Source organism: Equus przewalskii, chromosome 16 (genome assembly GCF_037783145.1).
Source record: "Equus przewalskii isolate Varuska chromosome 16, EquPr2, whole genome shotgun sequence".
NCBI classification, from domain to species: domain Eukaryota; kingdom Metazoa; phylum Chordata; class Mammalia; order Perissodactyla; family Equidae; genus Equus; species Equus przewalskii.
This window is the reverse complement of record NC_091846.1, coordinates 17,332,997-17,349,895: the sequence shown is the minus strand read 5'-3', so window position 1 is coordinate 17,349,895 and position 16,899 is coordinate 17,332,997. Positions and strand designations below refer to the sequence as shown.

Genomic DNA, 16,899 nt, shown 5'->3' with positions numbered 1-16,899 from the left:
ACGACCAGCGATGATGATAAGATCATCATCCAGCTCTGATTTAGTGGTTTTGCACCAAAGATCTAGCATCTCTCTCTCTCTCTTTTTTAATGTTCTAAAAGTTATCTTAAAGAACTTATGAAGTCAGCGGCTAGATTACTTTAGGAGGTAGAGACCTTCAGGGGTTAGGGTTTTATTGTATGTTCCCCTTAAAAATGTAATTCTTGCACATATAGCGGAGCCATCATCTGGATGGACCAGAATATCCACAACAGACATTTAGAATCCTACCTGGTAAAAGCAAAACAAATTAAAAATAAAACAAAATAGTGAGTAAATCGTCACAGCAAAAATTGCACCAAAGTTAAACAGTCAAGAAAGACTTCAGCCAAGAACTATTGCAATAGAGGAGAGAGGCCAGAGCTCAATCTAAACCAACTCCACTGAAACAAACCAGTCTAGGGTTTTTAAAGGCTGGAGTGAGCTAGTGGAAAAGTGCTGGAGAACCTTAGGGGGTGGTCATAGGCCATCTGTGTTTACTAATAAACTTACATCTTTATGAGTGGGGATATTTTTACAACTTGGAGCAAGGTGCCCACTGAAGTTAGCCTCCTACCCTCTCACAGAGACTGGAAGATGGGAGTGCTATCTTCTTTGATGATTACATTTTGAAAGAATAGTTGCCAGGTCCTTGAGAAGATAGTACTGGGTTATAAAACTGGCAAAAGACTTTAAAAAATATTTATATCTCAAAGAGGCAGAGAAAGAATCTACAAGGATAAGTGTTCTAAAGAAAATGCTCTAAGAAAAGGGGCCTAGGGTCAGAAAAATTGATTTAACATTTAATCCAGCGGAGGGAATTGTTAGGCTGTGTTGACCAAAATACAGCTCTAGGAATCCTAGGCAGTGGCTTGGCTGACTAGAGGGCCTCCTGACAGGGCTAACAATTCCTTTCCACGTAATTTACTTAATCCTCATAACTAGTTATTATCGTGTTAACAGAAGAGGAGATAAGATTTAAGCAGGTTAAAGTGACTTGCCAGATGTCCTCTAGCTCTCAAATGGAGGTGTCTCAATTAGAATGTATGGCCCTTTGACTCGGGGCCTGCACTTTCCAGCCCTGCTCAGCAGTGTCTCTCGTCTGTCCACAGGCTGACTTTGCTGAAGGTTTTCCATTCTTTCTCTCCTCTTCTTTCGGAGAATGCAGAGCAAACAGTGAGTTTTCCATCCTCAGAAGTAGCCTGACCTTATATTCTCCTAACTTTATTTGAATTATTTATTGAGGTACAATATACAATAAATGCACAAGTCTTAAGTGTTCGGCTTGAAAGATTGAATATACAAATAGACAATGGCTGGACCATATATAAAAAAAGAACTTTGGTGCACAACCTGCAGCAGCCAGCCACAGAAACCAAACCCTTATCAACAATAACCAGCCCAAGAAGCCAGCCTGCAATAAGTCAGACTTGCAAGAAGAACCAGATTGTCATCTCCAGTAACCATACAGGAAGTAAACAATAACTTTGGTAACTATCAGCCCAGAATGGCCAGGACTTGATTCATAACTAACAGCTTCCTCATTTTTTTGTCCCTGCTTCCAACTTAGGACCAGTCAGAGCACCCAAATGCACACTAACCAATCACATAGGATGCCCCGCTTCCAGTTAGCCCACAGCTCTCCTAGGCTCACAGCCTCCAGACAGGGCGCACCTGGAGTCTCCTCTTTTCTTCTCTAAAGCTTCCCCACTCCTCTGCTGCCTTTGTGTCTCTGCCAAAATGCAGGTGATGGTGGCTGACTCCCTTGCTACAGCAAACTCAGAATAAATAGCCTTTGCTTTTCTCATTTGGTTGGTCTTCTTTTATTTCCACAGGCTCTATATGTGTAAGTCTGTGTAACCACCCAGATCAAGATATGGGACATTTTCAGCACCCTAATAGGTTCCCTCATCTCTTCCTGGATAACATCCAACCACCAGCAACCCCACTACCCAGAGATAGCTACTACTCTAACTTCAAACGTAATAGATTAGTTTTGCTTGTTCTTGAGTGAAGTGATACAATATAAGTGACATCATACAACGTGTACTCTTAGATATGGAATCAAAAAGTATGTACTCTTGTGTGTGTCTGGCTTATTTTGCCTAATATTTTTTCTATGAGATTAATCCATACTTTGCATCTGGCAGTAGCCTCGTCTTTTCTCTTTCTAGTAATATTCCTTTGTATGAACATACCACAACTTTATTTATTCATTCTCCTGTTGATAGTTTTGAGTGGTCCTTCATTTCTTGGATTTTGTGAATAAAATTTCAATGAACATTCTTGAATATGTTTTTCACTGCAATCAGCACCCATTTCTCTCAGGCATTACTTAGAAGTTGAACACTGAGTCATAAAGTAAGTGTGTGTTAGCTTCAGTAGATATGTCCAAATAGTTTTTCAAGGTGATTATATCAGTTTGCACACGTGAGAGCTCCAATTGCTCAACCACCTTGCTAAAATGTGCTATTGTCAGTCTTTAATGTTTGCATTCTGGAAGCCGTGTATTATTATCTCGTGGTGGTTTTAATTTTCATTTCCCCAATGTGTAACATGCATCATTTTGTTTTGGTGTTTTTAGAATGTTGTAGGACCTAAATGGCTACTTCTGCTTAGGGAGGAAATGGCTATTTACAGTAACAGAGATCTGTGGGCAAGGGTTGCACGTAGTATTGATCTAATAGTTAAATACTGTTAACCAAGCCAAAGTCGTGAAGTAGGCAACCAAGTCACATGGCCTGTTTTTTTATTTACTAAAATTCATTTCCACTTCCAACGCCATCTAAGTGGGGCCAGTGATTTGGAATATTCTCCTCTCCTTCCTGGCCTCACACAAAGTTATCAGTCTTGCCTGGAGTGTTTATCCCTAATCCGAAAGGATGTTCATGTCTCCACTGGTGCTCTGAACTGTGTCTAAGAGCCAAGAACAAAGCTCCAGAGGCACACGTCTACAAGTGAAACTTGGTTTTGCTTTACTGCTGAAGTCAATAAAGGTAGACATGAATTACTGTCAGTTTGTGGAACCGGTGGGTACCACCTTACTTAAGGAGAGATTAAATGATGATGATGACAACACTAACCAGGAAGCTTTCTGGCTGCAAAATGAAGGGTTGGCCTTGGTGAGCTCTGAAGTCCCAAAGTCCTTCTCCCAGCGTCAGCAGCACTGGGCCTCAGCTTCTGTGGGTGATGGCTCTACCTTTCTCTTTGCTGATCGAGGGAAAGATGTTGACTAAACATTCTGCTGTTCTTTGTCACAGCCACATGCAAGCGGGAATCTCCGCTTATATCACCAGCTGTACACTTCCTGGAAGGAAGCACTGACCACGCAGCAGAGCACTGACCACCCGTCCCTATGGGCTCGTTCCCCTCTAGACTTGAACTCTTGATGAGAAATTCCTTGTCTTATTCTTCTTTGTATCCTCAGCTCTAGCACAGTGCCAGGCATACAACTGGTAAAATATTTGTTAAATGGATGAATGAGAAAGCTGGGTCAATTTGTTGCGGGGTGGCAAAATCCAGTTGTCCACGACGAAGTAAGCGTATGATGATGGCTTTATGGCATTGGGATAATTGCCCACCGAAATTGCACATGTATGGATTTGGACAAAGCAGGAGATGATTAGATGTGCTCCGTGCTTAGTGGCTAACAGAGAGCTTGTTGGCCCCTTTTCCTTCCACCATCCCCTCAGCCTCAAGGAAATGCTCTGGCAGGAGGCCGGTGTAGGTTGAAGCACAGGTGGTATGGAAGATTTCTGAAGATCCTTTGTAATACAATCCCTGCATGTCCTTTCAGTCAGAATTGTAATCCTCAAATCCACTTCTCAGCACAGCATCCCGGTTTTGACTGTGGGAGGGGGTGGGGTGGGGGAAGGCTGGCTGAAAGATTTGCTCTGCTGGAAGCTGCAAAAGCAGGCTTTGTGCTTCCCCCACTGCGCGGCTCTCAGGCTGAGCTGCTGGAGCCCTGCGGGGAAGCTGACAACAGTGCTCACAGCCTCACTTTAAGTGGCACCTAATGACATCCCACAGGCTCCACAATTCTCCCCGCAGCAGTGGCCTGGGTCATTCTAATGCTCAGGTGTAAATCTTGGAAGATTAATCACGTCCTCATCTCCTCTCTCCCTCAGAACATTTAGTACCTAACAGAGCCTCGCTTGCATTAATGATGCAAGGCCTTGATGGGACCCCCGAGGAGCTCCTGCAGGTCAGGGTAATTTTCTATGTGACAAACACTTGCTTATGCAGCTTGGTGTTAAGGCTGTAGCTACTCTGGAAATGTCTAGGGCTTGCTCAGGGCCTAAAACATAGCTGGTTATGCTTGTTAGATTCCCAGCTGCCTGTGTGCCCTGCATTGCTAAAGTCACAGCCTGGAGCACCTCGAGGCTCCTGAATACGACATACTGCAGTCTCAGCAGGGAGGGAACACACCAAAGGTGGCAGGAACTATGCTACCTTCTCAGTGCTTTTATCAAAATTCCAGGAAAGAGTAGGTTGTTCCGGAGAGGCGTGTACCAACACAGTATTGCAGCCTCATTTGTAAAGGTCAAAATTGCCAGTAATCTTAATGTCGCTCGACAGGAGAACGACTAAGTAAACTGAGACGCAGGTTTAGGATGGAATAGTAGACTACTGTTAAGAGGAATGAGGTAGATGTACATAATGGCACAGAAATATCTCCAAGATATATTCAGTTAAGAAAGAAGTAGAAACTTAGATACAGTGTGATGCCATTTCTCACATAATCTCAAATCTAAACCAAAATTTTTCTGATTGTAGATACATACATTTAAATACATAGGAATGGCTCTATAAGGAAGTTCAGATAACTATTGATATATATTGATAATACATGTTATATATATTGCTAATATATTGATTACTATGGAAGCTTGCTAGATAAAAGTGAACTAAGGAGAGGATGGTTGAGGGGACTTTCGTTTTATCTGTATGGCTTGGGCATATTTTTCTTTTTGCAATGAGAATGTACATATACAGGCTGTGTCATTAATAATAATAATAAAGCACTAATAAATAAAATACAACAAACATTCTACGAGAATGCACAAAACGCCTTTCCACTCCGCAAAGCGATAGTTTGATCCATCTCAATGTGGTCCAAGGGTTTGGAAGGTGATATTTTAGGACTTTAAACTTTAGTGTATGCAGACAAGCCCTTATTGTTATTGAGTATATCTTTATGTGTATTTAGAGCCTATAAAAGGACATTTGCACACAAAAGTTTTTAATACTAAGTATGTATCTAAAACTTAGATACTTTTCATCTGTCAGAATGTCACAACTGAGAAGACCGGACATGTCTAGTGAGGACAGGGCTTGTGAATAGGCACAGTGTCACAGTGGACTGTTGGCAACGGTGGAGTTTGGTACAAAACCTTTGGAGGGTATTTACCGTCTATCGAAATTATAAATACTAATCCCTTGGACCTAACACTTCCACTGCTAAGAATTTATCCTATACAAGTGCACAAAAACACACACTAAAACTCATTCATCACAGCATTGTTTGTAAGAGCAAAATCCTAGAACCCTCCTAAATATTCATAAATTTATAGGCTGGGCACCACCAAGTCAGTAGCAGTAAAATGGATAAGTAAGGATGGATTTGAGGTGGTATTGGTTAGACTTCGTGACTTCTGCAGTTGGGTAGGGAGGAGGCAGTGATGGCCCTGTGTCTCTAACCTGGACAAGAGCGTGGATGGTTAAGGCATTCACTGAGATAGAGCCTAAGGTGTTTGTGTGGTGATCTGGGAGATGTCTAGTAAATACAATTAGCTCTAGTGCTTGTGTGGAGAAGGTGAATCAACTGGAGGAAGTCTAGTGGGGAGGATGGGGTGGTTGTCAAGGAGAAGAGAACGAAATGAACAAGGTTTAAAAAGAAGGTGAAATAGTGAATATAACAAATTCTAAAGTAACAGGGTCGGCCAGACCTGCATATTTTACAAACAAGAATTCCAAGATTTGAGACTTGATTTGAACTTAGTCCCATGTTATTGCAAGGCAATACTCATTAGGGCAAAATGTCCCTGTTAACGTAATATGTGATTAGCAAAAAGACATCTAAGGTAATGAGCCAATGTAACAAAACTCCGTGAAAAGTCAGAAATGTAAAGTATCAACGTCTGGCAAGTCTCTGTAATATCCATCAATCTGTAAAATGGAATAACAGTAGTAATACACATTGACTAATGCAGATGTTGATGTCTGGGCCAGGTGTCAAATAAAAATAATTTCATTTAATCCTCATCAAACACTTCAAGGTAGGTAATTTCAACCCCCTCCTACAGACAAAGAAATGGAGGCTCAGAAAGACTGAGTGGCTTACCTGAGGCCACAGCATTGGTAAGTAAGGGAGCTCTCATAGAAACTCATACCTAAAGACGCTTCAGAATGTTTTTCCTTCTGCCACAGTGTCTCCCTTTGGGGATAATAGTACTTACCTCTCTACCTCAGAGGTTGCCTTGAATTTCACCTGGAGCATTCTGCAGGCCCAGGGGTCTGCCTTTTAAAATGGCACCTTGATGATTCTGATGTGGGTAGTCGATGGATCACACTCTGAGTAACACTGTTTTATATATTTTGAGAATAATAAACCATGGCATGTAATGGCAGTTATTATTGTCGATTGCTATAAGACTCTCCTTGGAAGTGACAGGTTTATTTTAATCTAAAACCTTGAATGAATATTTTTTGTTTGTGTGTGTGTGCATGTTTCCTGCGTTCATGGGTGTGTGTGGATTTAGGTTGCTTCCTGTTCCTTCAGGCTTGGCCAGCCCTCTGGGTGGTTTCCTCACCCACACGACTGGATGCCTGTTGTAAGAGCCCCATCACTGACAGGCTGATTCCTTCTCATTTCCTAGGCATCAACAGTAAACAGCTTGGTGTGTGTGGCTGGATCCTGTTTTTCCTTTCTTTGCTGCTGATGATCATTACCTTCCCTGTCTCCATATGGATGTGCTTGAAGGTAATACCCTGGGAAATAAATTGGGCTCTCTATAGGAGCTGATGAGCCATTAAGACTAAACGCTCTCCCTTCATCTCTTAGATCATTAAGGAGTATGAACGTGCTGTTGTATTCCGACTGGGACGCATCCAAGCTGACAAAGCCAAAGGGCCAGGTAGGACACCAGGGCTGCCCCGACAAAGATCATGGGCACCTGTTACTACTCCTCTTGCCAGCAATATTTTCCCTCGCAGTGCCTATTGAGACACAATAAAAACTCACAGGAAGCTGGATCCCTCGCCTTTCTGTACAATTGAAGGATGCTGTCCTCTTACGCAAGTTAACGGGAGTGACCGCTAGACCAGTAGTTGGAGAGTTAGGAAATCTGGACCGTTTCCTAACACTCCTTCTGAGAGTTTCAGTGAATGTGAGCAAAGAATGACTCTGGTTACATTGCTGGATGTCGCTTATTGCCTGGGCCACTAAGAGAATGACAGAAGAATGAGGGGAGGGAGTAAATGGCCGAGGGAGGTGATTAAGTTACTCAGGGAGAGTATTCAAGGAGGTGGTTGTTGATTCTCACTCTTTGAAAAGAGCTAATGGAAAAGTGAAAGGTAATTTCCTCTCCTGGCAAGTAGATTAATGGAAACAGAGCTGGAAGCCATTGTACAACTTGTCTGTCAAACGTAGTGTTTATTTCCGTCCTTTCTTCACAAACTTAGAATGAAAAATGTCCCAAACTGTTTATGTTGTAAAAGGATGGGATTTTTTGGGGGGGTGCGGTGGATTCAGGGGCTAAAACTCCCTAGAAGTAAGCTATTGACTTAATACCCATAACCTGAGGGTATATATTTAGTTGAACTATATGAAATAGCTTACATTTGTTTTTAACTGATAAAAATGGTAATTTCATATGATAAATTCTGATATCCTTGAAAAGACAGGCTGTCAAAAACATCATCTTAGAAGACACATGAAAAACGACAGTTATTAGCTATGCTTCTCTAATAACACTTATTTTCTGCCCCTTATTGTGAAATGTTTGCGTAAAATCATTCTCCTGCCCATGGACAGTCAGACCTCTGGGAGCAGGAACTTTCTTGCACACTGGAACTGTCTGTCTGTGCTGCACTTGGCCGTGCACGGTGGCAGGCGCTCAGATATCTGTGACATAAAAAAAATAAGTGAGAGTCTTCAAAGGAGAAGCTTGTGAAAGAGGCTTGGCCATTTCAAGTCATATAATCCTACTTGTGCAATTTCATAAAGGATCTAAGAGAAAGAAGCCAGACGGGACTTATTATGGATGCTCTTAGGAGTTTGTCAAAACAGGAGTGTTAGAATCATCCAACTGAGGTATAACAGACAAGATTGACCTCTCCCTGGTTATGTTGCATCTGGTGGGGCTAAGACTATAAATGAGAATAAAATCGGATTTGGGAGAAGTAGAAGAGCCATAACCTGGAGGACTCTAGAGAAAAATTTATCTCTTTTAAATGAATTTTCCCAGAAGATTTTTCCACTAAATGTCCCAGGATAACTATTCTCGTCATACGTGTCTCTGGGGCTAATGAGTTACCTCAGAATGTCACAAACCCAGAGGGAAACAAGCCAAATTGCTAATGGAAAATCTCTCCACTTTACTAAATAGTAAATTATTGTTTAATAATAAAAGTATTAATAATAAGGGCTGCCACTTCTGGAGCACTTCATACATACCTGGCTCAGTGTTAAGTACTTTATTTCATTATCATGTTGAATCAAGCTTAATCTTCACTACCATCTTACATATGTATATATGTTAGGTAACTAAAGCTCAGAAAGTTAGGTGAATGTTCCCAGGTCACAAGCTAGTAAGTGGTAGGGCTGGGACTTAACTCTCTCTAGTTCTCGGGGCCGTGACGTTAACCTGTGACCTGGCACTGAAAAAGGAAGTAAATTAGGCAGTAATTCTCACCATAAGTCTCAGAAAGGTTTAGAGACCAAAACAAAGAAAGCCCCTTAGCAGTGTTTTCTGTTGATGCTACCAGCCTTTGCAGGGTACTCAACCTAGAAACTTATTTCTTCTTTGAAAATAATAACAGTAGCATAAAGTCTTTCTGGTGAATGAAAATGGAGTGGTGTCCTTTTCTTGCTGACATGCCTTGTGGTTCTAATCTTGGTAACTCTCGCTGGAGAGATCATTCACCAGGGGAGTGCTAAGGAGTCATAGGCTCCTCAGAGGAGTTTTCTTATCCCCATCCTTCCCCCACCCAGCCCAATCCAAATACTTCCCAACTCAGAGGGAAATAAAAGTACTTACAACTGGAGAGTGCCATTGTATTTGAACTAGAAGACAGCTATGGAGAAACTATAAGTTCTACAATATAGTGGTTTTAGGGAATCTGAAATCCTGGGAAGATTTTAATTCTAACATTCCTTCAGTACTATTGTAGAGGAATGAATGTTGACAGGCACTGATTTTCAAGGTCAAAAATCTATTACTCAATCGTTTATACAGAGACATTTAATACAGCGAAACTAATTTCCAAAATATCCTTTTAAATTAATGTTAAATTCAATACTTAGATAGAAGTAGATTGAGTATTTTATTTATTTATTTATTTTATTTGGAAGATTAGCCCTGAGCCAACATCTGCTGCCAATCCTCCTCTTTTTGCTGAGGAAGATTGGCCCTGAGCTAACGTCTGTGCCCATCTTCTTCTATTTCATATGTGGGACGCCTGCCACAGCATGGCTTGATAAGCAGTGCTAGATCTGCACCTGGGACTCGAATTGGCAAACCCCAGGCCACAGAAGCAGTGCACACAAACTTAACCGCTACACCACCGGGCCATCTCCTAGATTGAGTATTTTGAGAATAAAATCTAGAGGCCGGCCACGTGGCTGAATGGTTAAGTGTACGCGATCCGCTTTGGCAACCAGGGTTTCACTGGTTCGGATCCTGGGCGCGGACATGGCTCCGCTGGTCAGACCATGCTGAGGTGGCGTCTCACGTGCCACAACTAGAAGGGCTCACAACTAAAAAATATACAACTATGTAGTAGGGGAGTTTGGGGGAGCAAAAGCAGGGGAAATAAAAGGAAGATTGGCAACAGTTGTTAGCTCAGGTGCCAATCTTTAATAAATCAATCAATCAATCAAATCAAATCAAATCTAAAAATTAAATGTCAAAGGTCTTTAGCTTTTTACCAAAGGATTTTAATTCCTAGGGAACCACTTTTCTTTAGTCATTGACAGATGGGAAGAAATAATTTTCCCCAAAGTTGTAGGTGTACATATTGAAAATCATATGAGAAACGTCTATAGTCCCATGAAAATATTGTCTCTGATAGCTAGGAGATGTTTTGTTGTAGTTACTTTCAATAAGGTGAAATTTTAACCCACATTTTCTTTTTCATAGGTTTGATTCTGGTCCTACCCTGCATAGATGTGTTTGTCAAAGTTGACCTCCGAACTGTTACTTGCAACATTCCTCCACAAGAGGTAATACTGGTTAAAGATATGTTACTAGAAATAAGACCAACATCTTTCCCATTACATGGACAATTGAAATTTTACAGTATGTTTGTAAACTCTAAGGGGGAGGATGAACTGAATTTCCATAGAACCCTGCTTCAGGAGGCCTACGTGGCTTCTCAAACTACTGGGCTTTGTTTTGTCAAGTGAGATTGAAGCCAGGGCAAGGGCTGCATTGCTAGAAGACACGGAATGACCGATTGTGAGAAAGCCTGAGAGAGGAGAGAGGAGGGATTCAGCTGGCAGAGAAGCTGGGATGGAGAAGGGCAGAGCAGATGCTCAGAAGAGCCAAATCAATCATTGCACAGAAGAGCTGAGTTTAATTTGGCGGAGGGCAGTGGTTAGTTACGGTATTATCCTCCCCATCACCTTCTCAGAGATTTTTTAGTAATATCTGTTTCACTCATCTCTGCCTTAAATTTTTTTTGTGTTTGGATGCAAGAAAGCAGGGTGGTTGTGGGGAAAGAGCAGACACTGTCCAGGGCCCATCCACATTTGCATTTCAAGCAATTCTTTTCAATTCTTAAAGTATTGCAAATAAATGAACAGAAACAGTAACTGGGCAATAGGAGAGAGAAACAGTTACTAATAAGCACGTCACTCTCTGATAACCAACTGCTGCAGGAAGAAGAAAGAGCATGTGAGTAGGCCCTAGGATGTGGGAGGGCAAAGGTGATGAGAAGAAAGGAAATCAACATTTGTGAGGAAATGTTAATTTTCTTCTCTCTGGTCCAGTAAACTCAATCAAGACTCAACAATGATGCCTGCATGCCGCCGGTGGGAACTGCCAAGTCCTTACTTTGGGGTTCAGCCCCAGCCATGAGACAGTTTGGGAGGCTCAGTGACCTATCCTGGGCTTTTTCTGACTCCCTAATAGACAGTTCTAGGCAGGAGAAGGGAGTTCTAGGTTCTGCTCCTGTGGTTGCTACCAGAAATTTCTCAGTTGCTCCAAAGCTCCTCTCTGTGTTGTTTAAAGTGATTCCTGCAGAGCCCCTATATAAAGCTAAACTGATTTTTCTTTATTTGAATACAGTGCATGATCTCTGGTGCCATCTATGTTTTCTAAGCAGCACTGCTGTTTGTCAAGTCTGATAAAAACTGAAAACCAAAAAGATTTTGGTTAACAGGGAAAACAAATGAGGTAGCTCTGTTTAGAAGGTAGAATTCCAGCAGGTTCTACCGAGATGTTTTGAAACGAAAGTGCCTATTGTCGTTATGGCAAATCAGGGGCTTCTGCCTACGGAACATATGACTTCCCTGAGATGAAGCGACGCGGAGAGGTACAGACCGCACATATGTAGGAATTTTGTTATCCACTAGGACGATTATATTCAAGCCAGGACGGGTTTTTGGTGGCTGCTGGCATGAGTTGTCATTCATGCCGTCCTCCTGTGGAGAGGCTCTCAGGCTGGCTGACACTTTGTCTATCGTTGCAAAAGTCATAAACATGTGATTTTTTCCCTGTTCTTGCTCTCCAGATCCTCACCAGAGACTCTGTGACTACTCAAGTGGATGGAGTCGTCTACTACAGAATCTATAGTGCTGTCTCGGCCGTGGCTAATGTCAACGATGTCCACCAAGCCACGTTTCTGCTGGCTCAGACCACTCTGAGAAACGTCTTGGGGACGCAGACCTTGTCCCAAATCTTAGCTGGCAGAGAAGAGATCGCCCATAGCATTCAGGTATAGACACCAAGAACTAATAGCCTACATCTTTAATTAATTCATTTTTTAACTCAGTGATTATCAAAGGTCAGCATTTCAAAGCATCCCCCATGTGCATGCATGTGTGCATGCACACACCCACACACACTCACTCACACACTCATGCAACTGCTCTAAACAGATGGGCTTCAGAGAGGTAAACTGGCCCAATGATTCACAGGTACAAATGGCAGAGCCAGGACAAAATCCAGATCTTTCTGAGAAGTCTATGCATTGCTGCCCGCTTGGTGTCAGTGACAAGAAAATTTGGGGTGTTTGCTCAAATCTAGACAGATAGCATATACTTCATTAGGGATAGTTTAGGAGTGAATCCTGCTGCGAGACCGTCCACTAAGAGATCTATCGAGTTTTGTTCCTGAATCCTTCCTGGGATTCACTTCAATTCCAGGAAGTGAGCAATAAGAAATGCTCTTCCTTTTCCCAAACTGTCTGTCTCACTCCAAATGCTGTAAACATAAAACGAGAAGGAGAAGAGGAATTTACCTTGCAGATGTGAGACATATCAGAAACGTACATCACATCACCTGTCACCTGATCAATGTCCTTTCCTTTGATTTGGAAACAGACCATACTTGATGATGCCACCGAGCTGTGGGGGATCCGGGTGGCCCGAGTGGAAATCAAAGATGTCCGGATTCCTGTACAGCTGCAGAGGTCCATGGCGGCCGAGGCCGAGGCCACCCGGGAAGCCAGGGCCAGGGTAAGGACTACTCTGTTGACTGCTGCCTCGCCTTGGAGCACTCAAGGATAGAGCTTGAATGGAAGAGCAGGCCCCCTTAATTATTTTGATAAGAAAGGGTTTCTTTTTCACAGTTTTTACTGAGAATTTGCCCCTGAATTAAAAGGTAATGGGCGGCCTGATGTACCTCAAGGAAGCTTGGTAACAGGTCTTAGGTCAAGGGGGCACTTGGCAACCTGCTCAGAGACTTAGCAAGGTGGGTCCCAACGCTGGCTGCCCACCAGCGTTTCCTAGAGAGAATTGAACTCAGCAACCACCAATTCCCAGACCTCACCTCAGACTCCTTGAGCAGCGTCTCGAGTGGGCCCAGGACGCTGCATTTTATAAAGCCAGCGATTCTGGTGTAGCCAACTTGCTGCTCGTCTTTTGAGCATCAACATTCTAATATGTTAAGTGTACTGGATGAATTGAGGGGTGATTATATACGATCCAGCCTAGAATTACAAACACCCTGGCCTTAAGTGTTCTTGCATCTGTGGGATCTATAGCCTTCATGCCTGTGTGGATGGGTTTTCTGAATTATCAGAAACCAATTAAGACTAGAAGACTTTCATGTACCCTCTTCAGAATCTTACTTGTGAGCCAATGAAGGTTTCCCCTGTGCTCATTCCTTAGCCATCTCTGTTTTATCTGCTAAGCTCCAGCAGCTTCCAAGCAGTGTACTCAGCTATGACAGATGGGAGGGTGCTTTGCACACGGGCAGTGAGAGAACTGGAAGAGGAGCGGAGTGCTTAAGAGACTCCCAACTAGCAAGCGTTATCAGACTGGCACCTGCTGCTGCTTGTAATCAAGAGCAGAGAGAACTTGAGACAATGCTTACATTGTAAGAATAAGACTCAGTTGGCAACAGAATGAAATTAAAAACTCTCCTACGATAAGTAAAAATGACAGAAAAAAGCCAGTAGGAGGCTTTGCATTTCAGACTTGTCTGAAAACTCATGCAGTGGGTGGTGAGGCTCTGAAAGGAATTCAAGAGCATCGCTAGGGTGGAGGGCCCTGTGTTCGTCTGGGTTAAAGACGGCGCTTTTATTTTGTTCGAAAATGAAATCTAAGGAGTCGTAATTTGTAACAAATCTCCCTGCTTCCTGCAACCCCCTCAAATTTCTCTAATCACATTAGGATGTGCAACTCTTATCCTTGCCAAAGAAGTAAGTAGATGAAACAGGTGCGGCAAAGAGGGGACGGGGCTGGAAGAGAGGTCTTGGTTGGACTGCAGAAAGAAAGCATGAGTCATGGTTGTAAACTTTGACTTCTGAACTCTTTCGTTTCTGTCTTTTTAGGTCCTTGCAGCAGAAGGAGAAATGAATGCTTCCAAATCTCTGAAGTCAGCCTCCATGGTGCTGGTCGAGTCCCCCATAGCCCTCCAGCTGCGTTACCTGCAAACCTTAACCACCGTAGCCACTGAGAAGAACTCCACCATCGTGTTTCCTCTGCCCATGAATATACTAGAGGGCATCGGCGGTGTCAGCTATGAGAGTCCCCAGAAAGCTCCCCCCAGAGCCTGAGGCCTCCTGAGGTAGCCAGGCATCACTTAGGGAGTCTTTGCTGTGCAGCACCCAGCAGTTGGAAGTGTTGAGGGTTTCAGCACTATTCAAGCAGAATAACTCCGCAGCGGGAATAGCATTAGCAGGGAAATGCTATAGAGGCTGATAAAAAAGTAAAGCAAAGATGAGAGCTGTGTATTACTTTTGTTTTTAAGAACACTAACAACTTTGCATTATTCTTATGATAGTTAGTAATTGTCCCTGACTTATAGCGGGAACTTTCTTGCTGTAGGGGGAGGAAATCTTTGGGTGACTGTGACTAAGATTTCAGAATTACTTTTTAACAGTTTTGAGAAGCTCTGTAGACGATTTGTAAAGTAACATAAGTCTCATATTTATGCTAAATATTTGCTTTATAATTCCAAACTAATTATTTGCTAAATCTCCAATAATTACAAGAAAACCCCACAATGCTTAAAATCATGATTGATTTTGATGTTGAAGGCTAAAGAGGTGCTGAGGCTTCCAGGTGCAGACTTAGCACCAACCCCGGGGGCCGGTTGCACTTGCACTCCTGCTGTGCTGCGCCTGCCAGGCTGCGCCTGCTGGGCGTGGTGGCCAGTTCTCAGCCTCCCGCCCCTCAGTCAGGGGGTGGGACCAGACACGGGGAGGCGGCCAGCCTCAGTCAGCTTACCTGCTTACAAGGGAGAAGGCTTGTTAAAGGTTGAAATCAGTGGGGAACCTCATTCTGTGGCTTGCTTGTTTTCACTCTACTTTTAGTCCCAAGAGCCATAAGTAATCAAGAATTGTTTGTAAACTCTGTTCTCCCACTCCAAGAAAAACCCTGTTAAAAATAAAGAAGCTGTAGAATGTGGATGTGACTTATTTAAAAGTTGCTTTCTTGGATAGCATTCTGTTGCCATGGTGCAATTTTCTTTTGGGATCCATTTTGAGCAACGGGCTAGAATTTTTTTAAGTTACCACTTATTGAATGTCTGCTATGTGTCACACTGTGCTCAACCCTTTATGGATGCTAAGAAGTCTCCTTATTTTACAGATGAGAAAGTGATGTCCAGAGGTTAACTAACCTTTCCAAGATGACTCAGCTAGTGAATGTTGGGTTAGGATTTAAAACCAGGTTCCGCTTCCAAAGTTCCTGCTCTTACACATTGTTTTACTTGGGGGAGGTTCAGACATGGGGGTGGGTAGAGCCCTTCCATTCCCTTTTTGCCTTCAATACCTATCTTTTAGGTTCTGGAAGTCTGGATGCCCACTATAGTTTCCACTGTGTCCAGGACTGTGAGAACTTGCACACACATGTCTGTACACACACCCCACACACCTCATGCTCCTTTTCACACTCCACACATACTGCCCATGTAACACCCTCACCTTCACATTCCCCTCCCCCAACACACATATGCCCATCTCTGCTCATGGGCCCTCCATGTGCTCCTCTCACACATATCTGTAAACACATAGACATTATCTGCAAATAAATGCAAAATGGGGATCACACTGCCTTTGGTTTTGTAAACCGGGTTTTTTTCCCATGAAACCATATCGTACTTGATGTGATTTTTGGACAATTCACAGCTTATGAATTGTTTAGTACTGTCCACTGACTCTATGACTTTAGCATTCATTTTTAACTCATTCAAGTTCGTACTTTTTCCTTATAAGTTCAATACTTGCATTCTCACAAGAACTGAGGACAGACAGAAACCTATCATAGCTCATCCACATCAGCAGAATCTGAGTCCATGAAGTCACACCATGTAGACAATTAACAGGTGACATTACATCTTATAAACTATGGTGCAGAGACTTACCACAGACTAGGGCATCTCTGGCATTGAGGACCACCTGAGGAGAGAGCCCTACTGGCACAGGGACATTTTGCTGGCTCACTGCAAAAATCTCTTCCTAGCATGTTCCAGAATTCCACAATTATTCATTCTTTTGGTTTCAGTAGTTGCCCTAAAAATGCACATCTTTTCTGTCATCATGCAGCAAACTCTAAACCTTGGTTCTCCTTGGAGGTCTTCATTCTCTCGCTCACTGGAAGCTCTTTTTCAAAATGCACAGCCCAATTGCAACCCTGTGGGGTGGGAATGGGGGTGTGAGAGCTATACCAGACTCTCTGGGGCTGGGGGGGTATAGTGTGAAAGTTCTCCAGGAGATTTAAATTACTGCACCCCTTCTAGCATTCAAATATTCACAATATTTCAAAATATTGTGCGTTCCTAAAAAAACTTAACTAAAGTTATTTTTATTCTTGGGATATTAGCAAGATAACCACGGTCTTTTGAGCCATATTCACTTTTTTTCCCAACATGAAGAACAGAAATGAGCTGTGTGTTTTTGCTTCTTTTACATTGGGCAGATAAAGGGATGATATTGATTGTATTTACAAACTAGAAGGTTCCTCAGAATTCTGTTGCTAACTCCTTATTA

General features: G+C 42.7%; 1 protein-coding gene across 1 annotated transcript; it reads left to right on the top strand.

Annotated features, from left to right (window-relative positions):
- The first annotated feature begins 3,020 nt into the window (after positions 1-3,020).
- On the top strand, positions 3,021-15,325 carry STOML3 (stomatin like 3). The gene is made up of 8 exons (XM_008527158.2): positions 3,021-3,204; positions 4,146-4,228; positions 6,800-7,000; positions 7,082-7,154; positions 10,380-10,462; positions 11,974-12,177; positions 12,785-12,919; positions 14,239-15,325. The coding sequence occupies exons 1-8, from the start codon at positions 3,021-3,023 to the stop codon at positions 14,461-14,463; spliced, it is 1,188 nt and encodes a 395-aa protein (XP_008525380.2). The 3' UTR covers positions 14,464-15,325.
- The last annotated feature ends 1,574 nt before the right edge of the window (positions 15,326-16,899 follow it).

Excerpts from the sequence above, each read along its gene's own strand:
- STOML3 (XM_008527158.2), top strand. The coding sequence starts at position 3,021 with ATGAATTACTGTCAGTTTGTGGAACCGGTGGGTACCACCTTACTTAAG. Across the intron at positions 4,229-6,799 it reads AGGAGCTCCTGCAGGTCAGG|GCTTGGCCAGCCCTCTGGGT; the intron begins GTAATTTTCTAT and ends CTGTTCCTTCAG. Across the intron at positions 12,920-14,238 it reads CCCGGGAAGCCAGGGCCAGG|GTCCTTGCAGCAGAAGGAGA; the intron begins GTAAGGACTACT and ends CTGTCTTTTTAG.